Source organism: Gobio gobio, assembly GCF_949357685.1.
Source record: "Gobio gobio genome assembly, chromosome: 19".
Taxonomy (NCBI): domain Eukaryota; kingdom Metazoa; phylum Chordata; class Actinopteri; order Cypriniformes; family Gobionidae; genus Gobio; species Gobio gobio.
In genome coordinates, this window is record NC_137112.1 from 17088492 (window position 1) to 17106730 (window position 18239).

The 18239-nt window shown below is 37.0% G+C and overlaps 1 protein-coding gene across 1 annotated transcript in view; it reads left to right on the forward strand.

Annotated features, from left to right (window-relative positions):
• The window catches only part of LOC307143116 (thimet oligopeptidase-like), a gene marked incomplete at both ends in the record, with an annotated part of 75397 nt that overhangs the window by 11065 nt on the left and 46093 nt on the right, over positions 1-18239 (forward strand). The window contains one exon of the mRNA XM_079844421.1: positions 4942-5148. Within this exon, the coding sequence (XP_079700547.1) occupies positions 4942-5148 (207 nt within the window). The remainder of the gene's footprint in view (positions 1-4941; positions 5149-18239) is intronic.

Genomic DNA, 18239 nt, shown 5'->3' on the forward strand with positions numbered 1-18239 from the left:
CATGTATTGCGAGATTTTGGGGAACAACCTCCTTCCCTCAGTTAGAGCATTGAAGATGGGTCGAGGCTGGGTCTTCCAACATGACAATGACCCGAAGCACACAGCCAGGATAACCAAGGAGTGGCTCTGTAAGAAGCATATCAAGGTTCTGGCGTGGCCTAGCCAGTCTCCAGACCTAAACCCAATAGAGAATCTTTGGAGGGAGCTCAAACTCCGTGTTCCTCAGCGACAGGCCAGAAACTGTAGAAGATTTTATTTATTTCGAAATTAGCAGTTTAACTTCTTAACCCGCATCGGATCGTGGACGGGGGGGTTGACGGAAGTGGGGGGGGTGTGTACTTTTATTTACTTTTGTTTTATACAAAATATTCAATCAACTATCACAAACTATGCATCATTTGAAAGCTAAAACACTCAAGATTCATGTTCTGAACTTGTTTTTGCAATAAATACACCAGAGAGGAAAGGGTTAAATGAAACGCTAAAGGACCATCCATGTAAACATTAGCATAATATCAGCGTTACTCATCTTTCATCTCCTGTCGTTCAGATCAGATCGGACGAATCCAATAAACACCCGCATACATCTCTGTGTAAGAGTCCATTCTTCAAAATGCATCCCACTTTTTAATCCAAAACAACGAAAAAATAGGGAAAAAACTAAAAATCCTCCGTTGTTTGCAAGAGAGTTTTGAGTTAGCGTGATCAATCATGTCCATTTTCAATGAAATATCGATTCTATTCCGTGTCTGGCAAACTCCCCCTGCAAGAATAGCTTCTCCCACGTATTTTAAGCCCTCCCTCGTCTCTCTCCTTCAATCAGAGACTCTTCTGGGATGCATCATATAGAGGAAGTGCCTTACAGGCTTGGTGAGCTGTCAATCATTGCGCCCATGGTTTTCGTTGGATAAAGGCACTCGGTGCCCAGCCAATGCCTTTCCAACAAAGGTTTGATTGATGGACTTAGTAACCAATCAAAAGGCATTATCTTGCGCAGTTTGCGTAAGTAGTAGGGGTGTAACGATTCATCTACTACATCGATGTATCGATTTATTTTCCTACGATCTAACTACATCGATCTGTGCTCGGCAAGTTGGCCTTCCGGACGACATATATCGATCTAACATCGTTTTAAAAGGTAATCAATCGATTGTATCGATCATAGGAAATAAAGCATTGGATTTAAGCACGTCAGACTTTAAATGGATGTTTTTTCTTAGCACTTTTAATGATAAAGGCGTTAAACGTTACTCGATTCAGTCTGCCTATCTGTGACATCATCGCAACGCACGCACCAGCAGCAGCGCTAAGAAAACAAAACATAGCGAACATGGCGGATGGCAGAGGAGAAGCCAACGAGCGAGAAATGATCAAGCCACCAGGAGAAAGAGCTAAGTTAGTAACGTGTTACCTGTACTTTCAACCCTTGCTAAATGTTACCTGTGCATTCCTGGGACCAGTGTGCCAGCAGAGCGAGTTTTTAGTACTGCTGGCAACATAGTGAACGTACAGAGAAGTGTTCTGCGGTCAGATCATGTTGATATTTTTGAAAAAGAAATCTGTAGAGTCATTGAAGTGTAGTTGGTTACATTTTATCTTTTGTTAAATATTGTTTGTTTATTAAACTGAGAGTTTTAGCAGGTTCAGCCAGTTTATTCAAACTGAAGAAATGTTGGTTGCACTTTATTTTTGATATTAATATTGTATTTGTATTATTTTAATGTTGAAAAACAACAGCAAAAGTAACAGGTACACCTACTATTAATTAAACCTGAAGAGAAGTTAGTTGCACTTTATTTTTGATATTAATATTGTAATATTATTATGTTGGATAACAAAAGCAGAAGTAGCAGGTTAACCAACTGTTGAAATTTTGGTTGCACTTACTGTGCTTTTATTGAAAATGTATTGAATATTGAAAATGAGAGCAGAAAAGGTTAACTTCCTGTTAATTCAACCTAAACTGTTGGTTGCACTTTATTCAAATAAAATTTTAATGCATTTGCCATAAATTTTTGTTTACTTGTTTGTTTATATCCATAATTAATTGATACCTGATTCCCTTACAAGAAACAACAGGAATCTAGGAAACTTCACCTGCACTGACCAGTATCCAGATATTTATTTCAGTCACACAATTTTTGGCTAAAAAGTTACTGAATCGATTTCAAGTCACTGAATCGTTTCGGATCGTATCGTTCTAAATGAACCAAAATCGTCCTTGAATCGTATCGACAACCTCAAATCGTGATACGAATCGAATCGTTGTTAAAACGAATCGTTACACCCCTAGTAAGTAGGCTTTGGTGAATACTGTTTTTGCGCGCTGGCTGGGTTAGGTGAATAAAGCCTTTTCTGAAATCATTGATCCTTTGCGAAGTCATTTTTATGGAAAGAGAATTCTTCAACAAAACCTGACTGATCTAGAGAAGATCTGTGTGGAGGAGTTGGCCAAAATCCCTCCTGCAGTGTGTGCAAACCTGGTGAAAAACTACAGGAAACGTTTGACCTCTGTAATTATTGCAAACAAAGGCTACTGTACCAAATATTAACATTGATTTTCTCAGGTGTTCAAATACTTATTTGCAGCTGTATCATACAAATAAATAGTTAAAAAAAATCATACATTGTGATTTCTGGAATTTTTTTTTTTTAGATTATGTCTCTCACAGTGGACATGCACCTACGATGACAATTTCAGACCCCTCCATGATTTCTAAGTGGGAGAACTTGCAAAATAGCAGGGTGTTCAAACACTTATTTTCCTCACATGTGTGTGTGTGTGTGTGTGTGTGTGTGTGTGTGTGTGTGTGTGTGTGTGTGTGTGTGTGTGTGTGTGTGTGTGTGTGTGTGTGTGTGTGTGTGTGTGTGTGTGTGTGTGTGTGTGTGTGTATGTGTATATACGTGTATATATATATGTGTGTGTGTGTGTGTGTATATATATATGTGTGTGTGTGTGTATATATGTGTGTGTGTGTGTGTGTGTGTGTGTGTGTGTGTGTGTGTGTGTGTGTGTGTGTGTGTGTGTGTGTGTGTGTGTGTGTGTGTGTCAGTGGTGACACAGTCAGTGGTGACACAGTCAGTGGTGTCCAAAATTATTAGAACACCTGACAGATCTAAAAATATATTTATACTGAAAATAACTTTTTTTGCCTAAAACATGACTTCATTTCATAATGTTCATGAAACATGCAGATGGTTGCTCTGACCATTAAATATCAGATGAAGTGAGTCGTACTGTTTTTATCCATTTTTAACTGTAATATTTGGTGTGTCCACCTTTTGCATCAATCATAGCAGCACATCTCTCTCGCATATTGTCAGCCCCCCCCCCCCCCCCCCCCCATTTTTAAATCCATCAGTTTCAACCCCTCCAACATTTCAACATGAAAATCACAGTAGATCAAATGAAAAATATGTAGAATTCATTTATTTTATAACAATAATTTTGTTCCTAATCAAATATGAGTTTGTCATAATAAATCAGACAAAAATACTCCCCCTACATTGAACCGACTGGTAACGCCCAACCAATGACTCGCACTTTCACCAAAACAACGCGAGTGGTGTTTGAATGGGAAAGCACACAGGTAACGTTAGCGCCGGGTATGAAAATATTGTGTAAAAGCTAAGTACACACCACATATATTTTAGCTAGCTAATCCATTGCAATGTATTTAGCTATAACTATCAGTATAACAAATTACCAAAGCAGCCGTCTGTTTTGCTAGTTCATTCAATAGTCTCTATAATTATCAATGATTTACAGTTGTTCAAGAGCCGATGTGTTTCCCTTTAACATTTTTTTAAATGCATTAAGGTGGAATGTAAAAATCTTAAAATAAATGTCTAAATGTTGTCTCTTTCATATTTGTTGTTGAATTTGTAAGATAGATAGATAGATAGATAGATAGATAGATAGATAGATAGATAGATAGATAGATAGATAGATAGATAGATAGATAGATAGATAGATAGATAGATAGATAGATAGATAGATAGATAGATAGATAGATAGGAAGAAATAAATTATCCAATAACCACACATAAAAAAAATGTATACAAAAAAAAAAACAGGCCGCATACAACGTTCATCAACACTAATGTTACTTTGACCTAATCTCTGTGCATCAACAATAATACAAAAAATGTCCCCATTAAGTTAAAATTTCGATCTGACGAAGAGCTTCATAACGTTCAGCCACAAAGGTGGCGAAATGAGTGGCTGCTGGCTCCTCCTCTGGCACGCAGTCTCTAACGAGCTAATGAGTTCAATCAGGTGTGATAAATTGGGGAGACGCAAAAAGGTTTGAAAACCACTGTGCTAGAATATAAGAACATAACTGTCCCCTGTTTAAATGAAGCTTGAGTAGAACCGACAGCGCAGTGAGCTAATATTCGGTGGGTCAGCTGTGAATTTCTGTCAGCTGGAGCGCGGTCGTCTCCGCATCCGCCATCCGGTTCCGACAAGTGGAAGCACACGCCATTCATCCCACAATGAGAGGAGACTCATTCATCTTCATTATCCTTTTGCAAAAATATGTCCTCGGTATGCTTCTGACGTTGCTACTCTATTTATAATGCTGGCTCAACTAATAAGATAGGCTATATCGTGTTCAAGTAGAGCAAGGTTTGCTGGATAACCTTTAAGATTTAATAGCAGACTCACCACACACCCTTAACAATATTAGAATAACTGTAACGAGCAGATATCAGTCTTTATTTGGCGCTAAAGGGGAGCAATAAAACTTCTTTATAAACGTTACAAGGTCTTTCTGAATTTACCTTACCTTAAGTTACGTTACCGTGATTTGTTGATGGACGTTGTTTCAGGAACATTATGATTCATTAACAGAACACCTTTTTAGTTCCACATTTAAGTTCAATGTGATACATATCGTTGTATTGTTCAATCTAAGCATTGTCATCTTCATTGCTCAGGTGAAGTTGTGTTTGGCTCTGGGGATCGGGTCTGTGGTGACAACCGTTTGCGCTGGGACCTCACTCCTGACCAGATCCACCAGCTTACTGAAGAGCTTATTGTCAAGACCAAAAAGGTGTATGACTCAATTGGCGCCCTGGACTTGGTCAGTGTCAGCTATGAGAACACCCTGAAGGCCCTCGCTGATGTGGGAGAAGAGTACACAGGTAGAAATCAATTGAAATGTCACTGTTTTTATCACAATTTATTTATTACTATTAAATATTGCTTTACACGTTTTGATCGTTTGATTTCCTATTTGAAATGAAATGAGCAGAAATTAGAAATTGGCTCCTTTATTCGTTTTTTCGTTTAAAAAAAACGAAAAAACGAGATTTCGGCTTGATTTTTCGTTTCACGGGTAAAAAACGGATAAATAGGCTTGTTTGAGATGCGCCTTGCCTCGCCTGAAATTCAGCCGAGACTAGGCGGCTGCAGTGAGGGGAGGAGTGAAAAAAGTGCAGGCAAGCCGGACAGTTCTCTCTTCTCGTAGTGGATCCGACACCTGCGAGATCAAAGGCGGATATCGCGGGATTCACACTCATGCGCTTTGTTGCTGATAAACTGGATGTAATTTAAATTCTGTTCCTTTTATATGAAAATAAATATTATGAACAAGACACCCAAAGTTTGTGTTATTTATTTCCATTCGAAAGACGTGTTTATCAATCATTTTTTACTTTAATTAGGCCTACATACATGTTTTTAAATATATATTTTTATAAATATGACAACAATCACATAACCCACAGAGAGATCGCCTTTGTTAGAGAGTTTGGGAATATTCACACATAAAAACATGATCTCAGAGTTTTAAAATCAAACATTTTAAAAAAAGAACCATAGGCCTACATCACGGTTGTTTAAACCAATAAGGATTAAGCGGTGTGAGCCTGTGTCGTTTCCCATCATGCTTTTGCTCAGCGCAGTCGGTGGAGAGCAACTGCGCTCGACTGCAAAATCCGACACATCCGCCTTTTGCTCGCGAGATTTTTTTGACATACGTCGGCATGACATCAGAGCAAGGCGGACCGCCCTCGGACACTTATCTAACCGGAATGCATCTCGCGCTGATCACCGGTGATCGGTTCTGCGCAGATTTCGCTCATCTCAAACAAGCCTAATGACTTCAAAATTCGTTTTCCACATGTGGGCGGTCATGAGACGCCCCTTTCCACTGATTGGTCAAGCAAATCTGAGCATGTGACGTCATCAGCCCTTCCCCAGTTCTGTGTAACAAAATAATAGTCTTCTTAAACTGTACAGGGCATGGGCTTTCTTCTGTGCAACTTAACGCGTTTCACAGAAAAAGTTATATCAGAAATATCAAATATTAATCTGCACCCAGTCTGATTTATTTAGCTGTGTGGAGTAGGCTATGTGTGGTGAAGCTGCGCAAGACAGCGAAGAGCTGGTGTAACCATGCAATGTTCAGACAAGTGTTATACGCAGCAGTCATAACTTTTCTTTACAATACGCTCGGTTTTGGACAAGGGATGGTCATTGCAAATACTGTAGGCCTAATACATATCGGCAGAGGGTGGGTAGCGATGATGGTGATTTTAAATTTTACTGTAACTGTAATCAGAGCCGCGAGCGAGGAGATGACTGACAGGACGATAGCGGAGGCAAGCGCAAGATAACTTTTGTTAATAAAAAATATTGAATTATTTAATGTAAGAGTTTGTCTTTGTTTTAGTATCAGCAGGGCCGGCCCGTGGCATAGGCGGAATAGGCAAATGCTAGGGGCGCCACTCATCCATAGGGGCGCCAAAATGTATTACTGATACTATTTTATTCATATTAATTTGAAATATGACCAAATAAAGCGCAAAAAAACGTAACTAAGTTCCCCGCCTCTTCCTGGTCCGCCTCATCAATCTCCCCCGCCGAGCTACTTGAAGTGCGTCAGAAATATAACGCGCGATCAGTTTAATTTATGGAAGTCGCGTCGCCTCTCGCCGCATCTAATGTAGACAGGATTGCTTTCATTTTTTAGGGTGCTTGGCCGCTCGCTCCAGGTGTAGACACGGTGAAAGTTGCCTGATAATTTATGACGGATTGCCGAATTGTAGTGTCATAAAAAACAGAAGCCCTCTGATGCAGGCAAGATAAGGGAAACACTGCAAAAATGCTCTTCTTATTTTGTATTGTCTTGTTTCTAGTCTAAATATCTAAAAATTCTTAAACCAAGATGCATTTACTAGATGAGTAAAATAATATTTTTTCTTAAGAGAGTTTATGCTTAAAACAAGCTAAATTATCTGCCAATGGGGTGAGAAAAATAAGCTTGTTTCTGATTAAAACTTATTTCTGTCCCAAACAGAAATAACAGAAATAAGATAATTCTTCTCACCCCATTTGGCAGATAATTGTGCTAGTTTTAAGCTAAAACTCACTTCATTTTGATTTTTTCCCCCAGAAAACAAGGAAAAAATTATCTGTCATTTTACTAGTAAATACATCTTGATTTAAGAATTTTTTGATGTTTGGACTGGACATAAGAAAAAAATACTAAATAAGAATAGCATTTTTTGCAGTGTAAAGACAGAGGTAAAGTGGTGTAATGAATGAACAGTTTATTTAATTGCATAGTAGTAAAATACTAATGTACGTTTTTCCAGTTTTACCTTAAACTATATGCAAGCAGCTGTTCTGGGTTCTCCAGAGGCCACAGATAGTGTATTTTGTCAAAAAAAATTCATATCTGATTTTTAAACGCATGTAATATCACTTTTTTAATAGCCTAATGTTTTTATTCTACAGTTGTGCAGTTTTAAGGGGACATATGGACATTTTTACCAAAATTAGTAATGATATTTAGCAACATTTTATGTAAATTTCACATTAAATATCTACATTTCTCAGTTTAATTCATGGTGAAAACATGAATGTGCATATTAGTGGAAGTTTGCTGCCATCTACTGGAAAACAAACACTTTTGCTAGTTCTCAATAGTTTGTGCATGAATGCTAGATGCAATTACTTGTTATTTGTATTTAGGCTGTAATGTGGCGTAGGTGCTATTTTTGTATAGTTTAACTATCATCAGCCTTTTAAAAAAATTTAATAATAATAATATCATGAACATAATGACGGGGTAGAATGGACTGGACATCATATAAAACAACAACAATTAGAATTAAAAAACATCAATGCATTAAAAAAATAAAACAGTACCAGTGTTTCCGCAACTTAGACTGAAAACATGTAGTGCTAAACCTTGATACAAGGGGCACCAAGTAAAATCTTGCCTAGGGCAGCAAATTGGTCAGGGCCGGCCCTGAGTATCAGTGTAGTATTTATTATCAGTGTAGTTATTATTTATTATCGGGTGTATCATGTAATTTGCTCATCCGTTTTGTTAATAACGATAATAACAATATATAATGTTAATAATGTTTTTGTTCAAAGAGTGGAGGAAGATCAAAATAACCACTACAGCTGCTGAACATCATTGACAAATCTTTTCTTGATAAATGTATGGATAACACAAGTTATGGTGTTGTCACAATTAATCAAAATATCCAACTTTAACGTTGCTAAATGGCATCTATAAAATTATGGTTTTCTCTTCTATTTAAATGCACATTTCTTTTTACAGTTTTTCTCAATTTTTCCAACAAAAATAGCTTCAAACAAAGTATAGGTTTCTTTCTTGCATAATTCACCGTTTTTGAACAGTTGGATGATTCTAGAATCCATTACGCTGCCAACTACTGGCAGTTTTATAATTTCATTGGCCTGGAATAATAACATTTTTCCCAATTTCATATTTCTATAATTAAAATATTATATTTAGAACATAAATCTAAAAATCTCATTAGCCTACATTATTTAGGCAATTGTAATTACGGTGTAAGTGGATTTTGATAAATGGTAAGATTGATTTCATTTAATTATTATAACAGCCATGTATCGTGGTAAATAGTGTAATTACTTAAAAAGATGTTCAACAATATGTAACTTTACTTTATAAGAGGTGTGCCCTAAAAAGTGAGCATGCAATTTTGAAAACACCAAAGCGCACGTTCTTTAGTCTGTTTGGATACTTCAAACACAAGTTTGCACTGCTTGTTTGGTTTACCTGTGTAGCCTACACATTAGTAACATGCGTTTTGTCCGACTCATAGCGCGCGTCCTCCATGCTTGATTTAGCTACCATACAGCCTAAGCGCGCGTTCTTAACGCGTTTTCCTTGACCCCGAAGCCCATGTTAAGAAAGCGCGTTTTTGTGGTAAACCACGCGTCAAGGACGTGCGTTTTGCTGTCAAATCGCCGGCACCCACGCAAGGCACGCCCGCTCGCGATATTCCATAGAGACAGAGCGTATTTAGGCCACGCCCACACCGGGGGGGGGGGGGGGGGGTGGACAATCCAACGCTCTCCATTGACTTTGCATTGCGGGAGGCTGCCTCATTGCCATTTCGGACTTATAACAAAAAACAGAACAAAGTCTAAAAGCTGATATGTGACAAGGTGTACAGCAAACAAAATAAAAAACACAGAAATAAGTTTTTATAAGCTGTCCACCCAAAAAAACGAGCGTTTAAGAAGATAAAAGTGGATACAGGCAATACAAAGTGAAGCTTCAGCAGGATGAATGGGTACATTTTGGGATCCTGACACTCAGTATGTCTCAGTATGTGTATGTGTGCAGTAAACATTTTGTCACTTAAGTCAAATATCCAAATGTCCGTTTTATATATGATATTTCCTGTTGTTGATTACATTCCCATCTAGTCGCCGTTATCAGTGTAATATGACCTGTGTTGCGCTCTGCCTCAATGGCCTGAATCCACTTTTTTGTCCTTAAACGCTCGTTTTTTGGGTCAACAGCTCATAAAAACGTCTGGGCTTTTGCTTCTGGGTTTTGTTTAGCTTGTTTGCAGTTCATTTTGTCACATATCAGCTTTTATACATTGTTCAGTTTTTTGTAATAAGTCCGAAATGACAAGGATGCAGCCTCACGCAATGCAAAGTCAATGGAGAGCGTTCGATTGAAAGAAATGTGCATTTAAATAGAAGAGAAAATCATAATTTTATAGATGCCATTTAGCAACGTTAAAGTTGGATATTTTGATTAATTGTGACAACACCATAACTTGTGTTATCCATACATTTATCAAGAAAAGATTTGTCAATGACGTTCAGCAGCTGTAGTGGTTATTTTGATCTTCCTCCACTCTTTGAACAAAACAAACATTATTAACATTATATACTATTATTATATATATCGTTATTAACAAAACGAATAAGCAAATTACATGATAGCCTACACCCGCATACCATGAATTTCCATCATTACCGGCATTACCATTTTTAATGAAAACTCAACTACAAAAAAATTGTAGGCCTACAATAAAAAAAAAACCCTACATATATTAAACTTTTATTTAAAAAAAAACGGATGACACAAAATACTCACATTAATAAATAAAACATATTTGGAAATTCCTCTTTAAAACGAATGCTCAGTTTGTGGTTCACTATTATTTGATTGAAAACAACAACAATAAAACAAAGACAAACTCTTACATTAAACAAATCAATATTTTTTATTAACAAAAGTTATCTTGCGCTTGCCTCCGCTATCGTCCTGTCAGTCATCTCTTGCTTCGCGGCTCTGATTACAGTTACAGTAAAATTTAAAATCACCATCATCGCTACCCACCCTCTGCCGATATGTATTAGGCCTACAGTATTTGCAATGACCATCCCTTGTCCAAACCCAAGCGTATTGTAAAGAAAAGTTATGACTGCTGCATACACTTGTCTGAACATTGCATGGTCACACCCGCTCTTCGCTGTCTTGCGCAGCTTCACCACACATATTTAGCCTACTCCACACAGCTAAATAAAGCAGGCTGGGTGCAGATTAATATTTGATATTTCTGATTTAACTTTTTCTGTGAAACGCGTTAAGTTGCACAGAAGAAAGCCCATGCCCTGTACAGTTTAAGAAGACTATTATTTTGTTACACAGAACTGGGGAACGTCACATGCACAGATTTGCTTGACCAATCAGCGGAAAGGGGCGTCTCATGACCGCCCACATGTGGAAAACGAATTTTGAAGTCATTTATCCGTTTTTTACCCGTGAAACGAAAAACGAAAAATCAAGCCGAAATCTTGTTTTTTCGTTTTTTTTTTTTTAAACGAAAAAACGAATAAAGGAGCCATTTTCTCATTTCTGCTTATTTCATTTCAAATAGGAAATCAAACGATCAAAACGTACACGGGTCAGGGTCAGGGGATCTCTGGATAATCCGTAATTCGTTTGGAGTTATAAAACGAAAATACCGTTTTTCTGTTTTTTGTTTCAAAACGAAAAACCAAATAACCGTTTTTGGTGTCAGAATCAAAAAACGAAAAACCAATTAAAAACGGTCCGTTTTTCGTTTTGAACTTCAGTCAGTTCGTTTTTCGTTTATAAACCAAAAACGGAAGTCACGTGGTCTATTCCTTTTTTGGAAGCGAAAGTTACCGGTAACACTTTCAAAATAGAAGTAACTATGGTTAACGAGGTGATTGTAGACTAACTATAACGTTTTTTAGTGCCACTAAAGTAGCACTGGGTGTGAGAAAAAAAAAAACACTTAAGTTAACTGAAATAAAAATTAAAACTAATAAAATAATAACTCTGGCTGTTAGGGAGAATTAAACATTTGTAAGAACATTGGTGACCTGTAACTTCAGATTAAGACAAGTGAACTAATTTTATATGTAGCTTAGGATAGCAGGAAGCCTATTTATTTATAAGTTTCTATTATTTAATTCACATTTTAGTTTTGTAACATATGTCTTGCTATGTGGAAGCTCAACCAGCAGAGGTCACTCTACCCCCTTCTGCGCACCGACTCTTTCTGTGGGACAACAGGCAACAAGGGTTTGACCTTTTGACTTGTGTTTATATCAGATAGAAGGCAAGCACTGCTACCAACAGAAGCTAATCACTGAGTTTGAAGGGTGTGCAGAACTTCACGTGCCTTCCAGCTCCTCTTTCTATGGCACTATAGCTGCTAAAAACTCTCAGCTTCCACCATCTACTGTTACCCCTTCTGTGTCAAAACAAAACTCTTCAAAAACAAATCTATAAAGTTGTATACCTTTTTATTTTCATTCGCATTTTTCTCCAGTGTAATATACTTATTATGTTAGTAAAGTAGATGAAATATTTTTTATGCAGCTTGTAGTTCTCATTAGTTATGTAGACCTACTTGTGTGTGAAACCTAGCCTTACTCAGTCAAAAATTATCTCTAGCCCTGGGACTTTCAGATCTTTTAGTGCTTTTTTGGGTTTAATTCTGTTTGATGAACCACCAGGGAAAGGCAGTGCTCTGTACTCTTGGTACTTGTGTAAAGTAAAATAAAAGTGAAGTTAAATTATTTAGTTTTGGTACTCTGGTACTACCCTAGTACTCGTGTCAGGGCCTCCCAGAGTTTGCCCAATAGCTGGAGGATGTGAGCCTGTGCACTGTGTGCTGGGTGTAAGGACTGATGATAGTAGCAAGACTGGCCCCAGTCACCATCACTCTCTCTTCAAATAAATGCTGGACTGGCAGGACACCACTCCTTCCTCCGGCACCATAAAAGGGCCTTTGTTGTCACTTTCAGATATTTACATCATGGTTTATGGTAAGCCACATCTTTGAATTGTGGCACTAATTTTGTGGAATTGGATGATGTCAACTTATGTCTTTAAATACAAATGTACATCATAATGTACAAAGGTACAGTGAAGCAGGGCTCTGCATTGCAACTCTTTCACTTGCATATATGCCCTTAAATGATTTACAAGCATATTGGGTCAGTGAAGACTAAAACCTACTGTAAATGTTATAGTCAAGTCATCTTCATTTATATAGCGCTTTTAACAATGTAGATTGTTTCAAAGCAGCTTTACAGAGATTTTTTGTGTCTGGACCACCACTGTACAACCATGTTCACATTGCATAGGCCTATAAATGAAAAACACATCTTTAGAAGAGGCTTCATTTAATGGGTGATTTTCACATGGTTTTTACTCGTTTTACAATAATAGTCACTTTCAAATCCAGACTCAAAACACATCTGTTTAGCTATGCATTTAATGAATGAGCACTGTGCCAATGTTCGTCCGACTGTACTGTACTGTATTTTATTTTTTTCTTAACTGTTTTAATTATTCTTATTTCTTTTTATTATTTTTTAATTTCTTCTATGTAAAGCACTTTGAATTGCCACTGTGTATGAAATGTGCTATATAAATAAACTTGCCTTGCCTTGCCTTGCCTAGGTTTTAGTCTTCACTGACCCAATATGCTTGTAAATCATTTAAGGGCATATATGCAAGTGAAAGAGTTGCAATGCAGAGCCCTGCTTCACTGTACCTTTGTACATTATGATGTACATTTGTATTTAAAGACATAAGTTGACATCATCCAATTCCACAAAATTAGTGCCACAATTCAAAGATGTGGCTTACCATAAACCATGATGTAAATATCTGAAAGTGACAACAAAGGCCCTTTTATGGTGCCGGAGGAAGGAGTTGTGTCCTGCCAGTCCAGCATTTATTTGAAGAGAGAGTGATGGTAGGTGTCTGGGGCCAGTCTTGCTACTATCATCAGTCCTTAAACCCAGCACACAGTGCACAGGCTCACATCCTCCAGCTATTGGGCAAACTCTGGGAGGCCCTGACACGAGTACTAGGGTAGTACCAGAGTACCAAAACTAAATAATTTAACTTCACTTTTATTTTACTTTACACAAGTACCAAGAGTACAGAGCACTGCCTTTCCCTGGTGGTTCATCAAACAGAATTAAACCCAAAAAAGCACTAAAAGATCTGAAAGTCCCAGGGCTAGAGATAATTTTTGACTGAGTAAGGCTAGGTTTCACACACAAGTAGGTCTACATAACTAATGAGAACTACAAGCTGCATAAAAAATATTTCATCTACTTTACTAACATAATAAGTATATTACACTGGAGAAAAATGCGAATGAAAATAAAAGGTATACAACTTTATAGATTTGTTTTGGAAGAGTTTTGTTTTGACACAGAAGGGGTAACAGTAGATGGTGGAAGCTGAGAGTTTTTAGCAGCTATAGTGCCATAGAAAGAGGAGCTGGAAGGCACGTGAAGTTCTGCACATCCTTCAAACTCAGTGATTAGCTTCTGTTGGTAGCAGTGCTTGCCTTCTCTTTGATATAAACACAAGTCAAAAGGTCAAACCCTTGTTGCCTGTTGTCCCACAGAAAGAGTCGGTGCGCAGAAGGGGGTAGAGTGACCTCTGCTGGTTGAGCTTCCACATAGCAAGACATATGTTGCAAAACTAAAATGTGAATTAAATAATAGAAACTTATAAATAAATAGGCTTCCTGCTATCCTAAGCTACATATAAAATTAGTTCACTTGTCTTAATCTGAAGTTACAGGTCACCAATGTTCTTACAAATGTTTAATTCTCCCTAACAGCCAGAGTTATTATTTTATTAGTTTTAATTTTTATTTCAGTTAACTTAAGTGTTTTTTTTTTTCTCACACCCAGTGCTACTTTAGTGGCACTAAAAAACGTTATAGTTAGTCTACAATCACCTCGTTAACCATAGTTACTTCTATTTTGAAAGTGTTACCGGTAACTTTCGCTTCCAAAAAAGGAATAGACCACGTGACTTCCGTTTTTGGTTTATAAACGAAAAACGAACTGACTGAAGTTCAAAACGAAAAACGGACCGTTTTTAATTGGTTTTTCGTTTTTTGATTCTGACACCAAAAACGGTTATTTGGTTTTTCGTTTTGAAACAAAAAACAGAAAAACGGTATTTTCGTTTTATAACTCCAAACGAATTACGGATTATCCAGAGATCCCCTGACCGGTCAGGTCATATTTTGGCCATTTGATTTTCCTTATAGAATCGGGTATTAAAAAACAAAAAACGGATCCTTTTTCGTTTTTTAAACAAAACGAAAAACAAGAATTCAGCTTGATTTTTCGTTTTTCTTTCAGAGGTGGAAAATTAATAAACGGCTTGAATATTCGATTTATAGACGTAGGCGGGAATTATACGCCCCTTTCTGCTGATTGATCAGCTGAAGATCAAACTGTTCCTTCATCAGGGGCACGTTCAAAGCTCAAACCGGTGCGCAACGTTTTGCTACGGTTTCCGGTTGAACGTCATGTTTCCTGGAAACGGTGTGCAACGGGTTTGAGATGCGTTTGATCTCGTTTGGTGGGTGTGTCAAAAATGACAGCCCAATCAGCGGCAAAATGTATATAAACCACGCAGTATTAAAGAGACAGCTCACACAATGGAAGTAAAGTTGTTTAATGTGTCCGCTGGTATTAGAAGACATGATTGTCGTAAGAGTTTAATATATATATATATATATATATATATATATATATATATATATATATATATATATATATATATATATATATATTATATAATATTTATAATCAACATGATGATGTATTTATTTATATCTTTAGCTTAATTGCAAGGCAAGTTTATTTATATACCAAATTTCATATATGGTAATTGCTTGACATAAAGTGAGAAAGAAAATACAAGCTATTAAAAAAGTAAGAACTAGAAATAAAATGATTTAAGTTAGAATTGATTACCAGGAGATGAAAAAGGTTCATTAAATGGGATTGGGATGTTGTCTTTTATTCTGGACGGCAAGGGCAGTGATTGCATGTATTTTGCAGTATTAAACACGTATTTATATCGATTTCATCAGGCTCCGAAAATTCCACAAAAATAACACAAAGAATGGCCTTCTCGGCTGCCATAGTTACAACTCTTGCGTCAACAGAACAGGGTGTTCAACGCAGCACCGTTACCGTTTAAAAAACGTTTTGCAACGTTTTGTCGGGGCTGAACGCAGCCCAGTTCTTCCTCAGTTCCGCACAGCAGAATAAAAGTCCTGCGCTGCTACAGCTGTACGGATTCTTAACGCGTTTATTGTAGCTACATTTAATATAATATTCTTCAAACAACAACACTAACACTAACAAATAGCTCGACACAACACATACTGGGGCTGAGCCTATACAGGGCTTTCTTCTGTGTAGATAGAAATTCACATAGCCTACCGGTAGTCCTACACTTCGCATCAGCTGGGCATGGCAGGATAGGTCTATATGACGGCTGTCCACCCCGGTTGCCCAGTGTTTAAAAAATAATAATAATTAAGATATAAATTAATATGATTAGTTGTAAATTAAATATTTTAAACACTAATACAAAAAGGAAAAAAATAATGCATTGACTTGGGTATGTTGGGCCTATATTAAGTTCACACAAGAACTGTCATTCTGACTGACAAACGGAGAACAACAGTTCACACAGTTCCAATAGCCTAAGTTGCGATGAGTTAAATAAACTAAAGCAGATAAACACGCCAACAGTCACTACACAGCTGTTATAGCTACCTTTTGTTTTTGAGTTTATCTTTAATAGTGAGTGTTAATTGATGTCAAGCAAAACGGTGTGTATTATTTTCTCTGCCAAGAAACTTCCAAAGCACATCATGTGCGTTCTCTCCGCGCTGTCCTGTGTGTCCCGCAGCTTTCACACATATTTTGAGAGTTGACCATCCAAACAAAACAGGCCAAAGAAGTGTATGGGACATGCGAGGTAGCCTACATTCATTTATGAAATAAACACTAACAATAGCCTAGCCTATGTCTCTTTTACATGCGTATAGCCATAAGTGGATTTTAAATTTACAAGGACCCCATAGCCTAATTATAACAGTGATTCAGCCCAAAATTAATGTGGGTGGGGCAATGAACACAATGTTTTTTGTTTTTTTTGTGTGTGTGTGTGTGTGTCTGCTTTTTGTATTAATAGCCTGCAACTTTTATAATCGACCTTAATTCGCTATTTGCCTATTTAAATAAGTTGAGAGAGACGCGCGCGTTGCATCGTTGTTAAAACTGCACTTTATTATTAGCCTACATTCAGAATTAGTATAAAATAGGCTACCAATAAATAAAATAGCCACAACAACACCACAGGCTATACGCATTCTACTTGCCCAAAAGACCAATTGTAACCATTGACCATTGTACAAAAGACCAATTAATTAAAGCAGAATATTTTTAAATGTTTGGCTGTCTGTGTTTTATTTTGATAATAATGTGAGGCGCCGGCACCAAATTAGATGTTTTCCTCAGCAGGGGAAATAACTTAGCCTAATACTGTCATCATCATAGGCTACAGATGAGTATGACATCATAATCATCATCGAAACTAATTTTATTTGGGCACATTTAAAATGACTACAAAGTCATGCCTTTAAAAATAAATAAAACAGGATGTGCTGCTTGCGCCTCGGTCTCCTTGAACATCTGGCCCACACTACAAACATGAAACAAAATAGCCTACAGTGAACGAGTCTACTTTTAAAAGTCAACATTTCGACATACCACAGGTTTATCTACATTGTAAGCTCCATAGAAAAAGTGTGCAGTGGTACACCATTCAGCACTTTTTGCATAATGACACCCTGACCTGCCTGTGCTTCTCACTGCGGTTCACCATTAAGGTGTTGAATTGGCTGAATTTGAATTCCATATACCAATTAAAATTTGCCCCCCTTTTCTTTACATTGTTCATAGATGTATATTGTTGATGTTATGTTGAATCCTAAGACTCACGCATCACATATAATCTAAAATATGGATGTGCGGATCTGCTGGTAAAAGCAATTATTTTCACTATCGGCCAACAGCCAATGATCAGCCAATTATATTCTGTTGATCATAAAACGTGTCAGACTGCAACTCATACTGTGTTTGAAGAAAATGTCTCTTGTTTTGACTTGAGGGCTGTTGAAGTCAATGCTAGAAAAACATGAACCGTTAAAGGGGTCATGAATTGAGAAATCAACTTTTCATTCAGCCTTTGTATGGAAGTTCATCGTGATATAAGAATATCGATAACCCTTTACAATAAGGTTTCATTAGTTAATGTATTAACTAACATTAATTAACCATGAGCAGTACATTTGTTACTGTATTTGTTAATCTTTGTTAATGTTAGTTAATATACATACATCAGTTCATGGTTTGTTCATGTTAGTTCACACTGCATTAACTAATGTTAACAAGATTTTAATAATGTATTAGAAAATTCTGAAATTAACATTAACAAAGATAAATAAAGGATTTATAAGTGCAGTTCATTATTAGTTCATGTTAACTAATGTTAATGAACCTTATTGTAAAGTGTTACCAGAATCCTGTAAGAAGAATATTC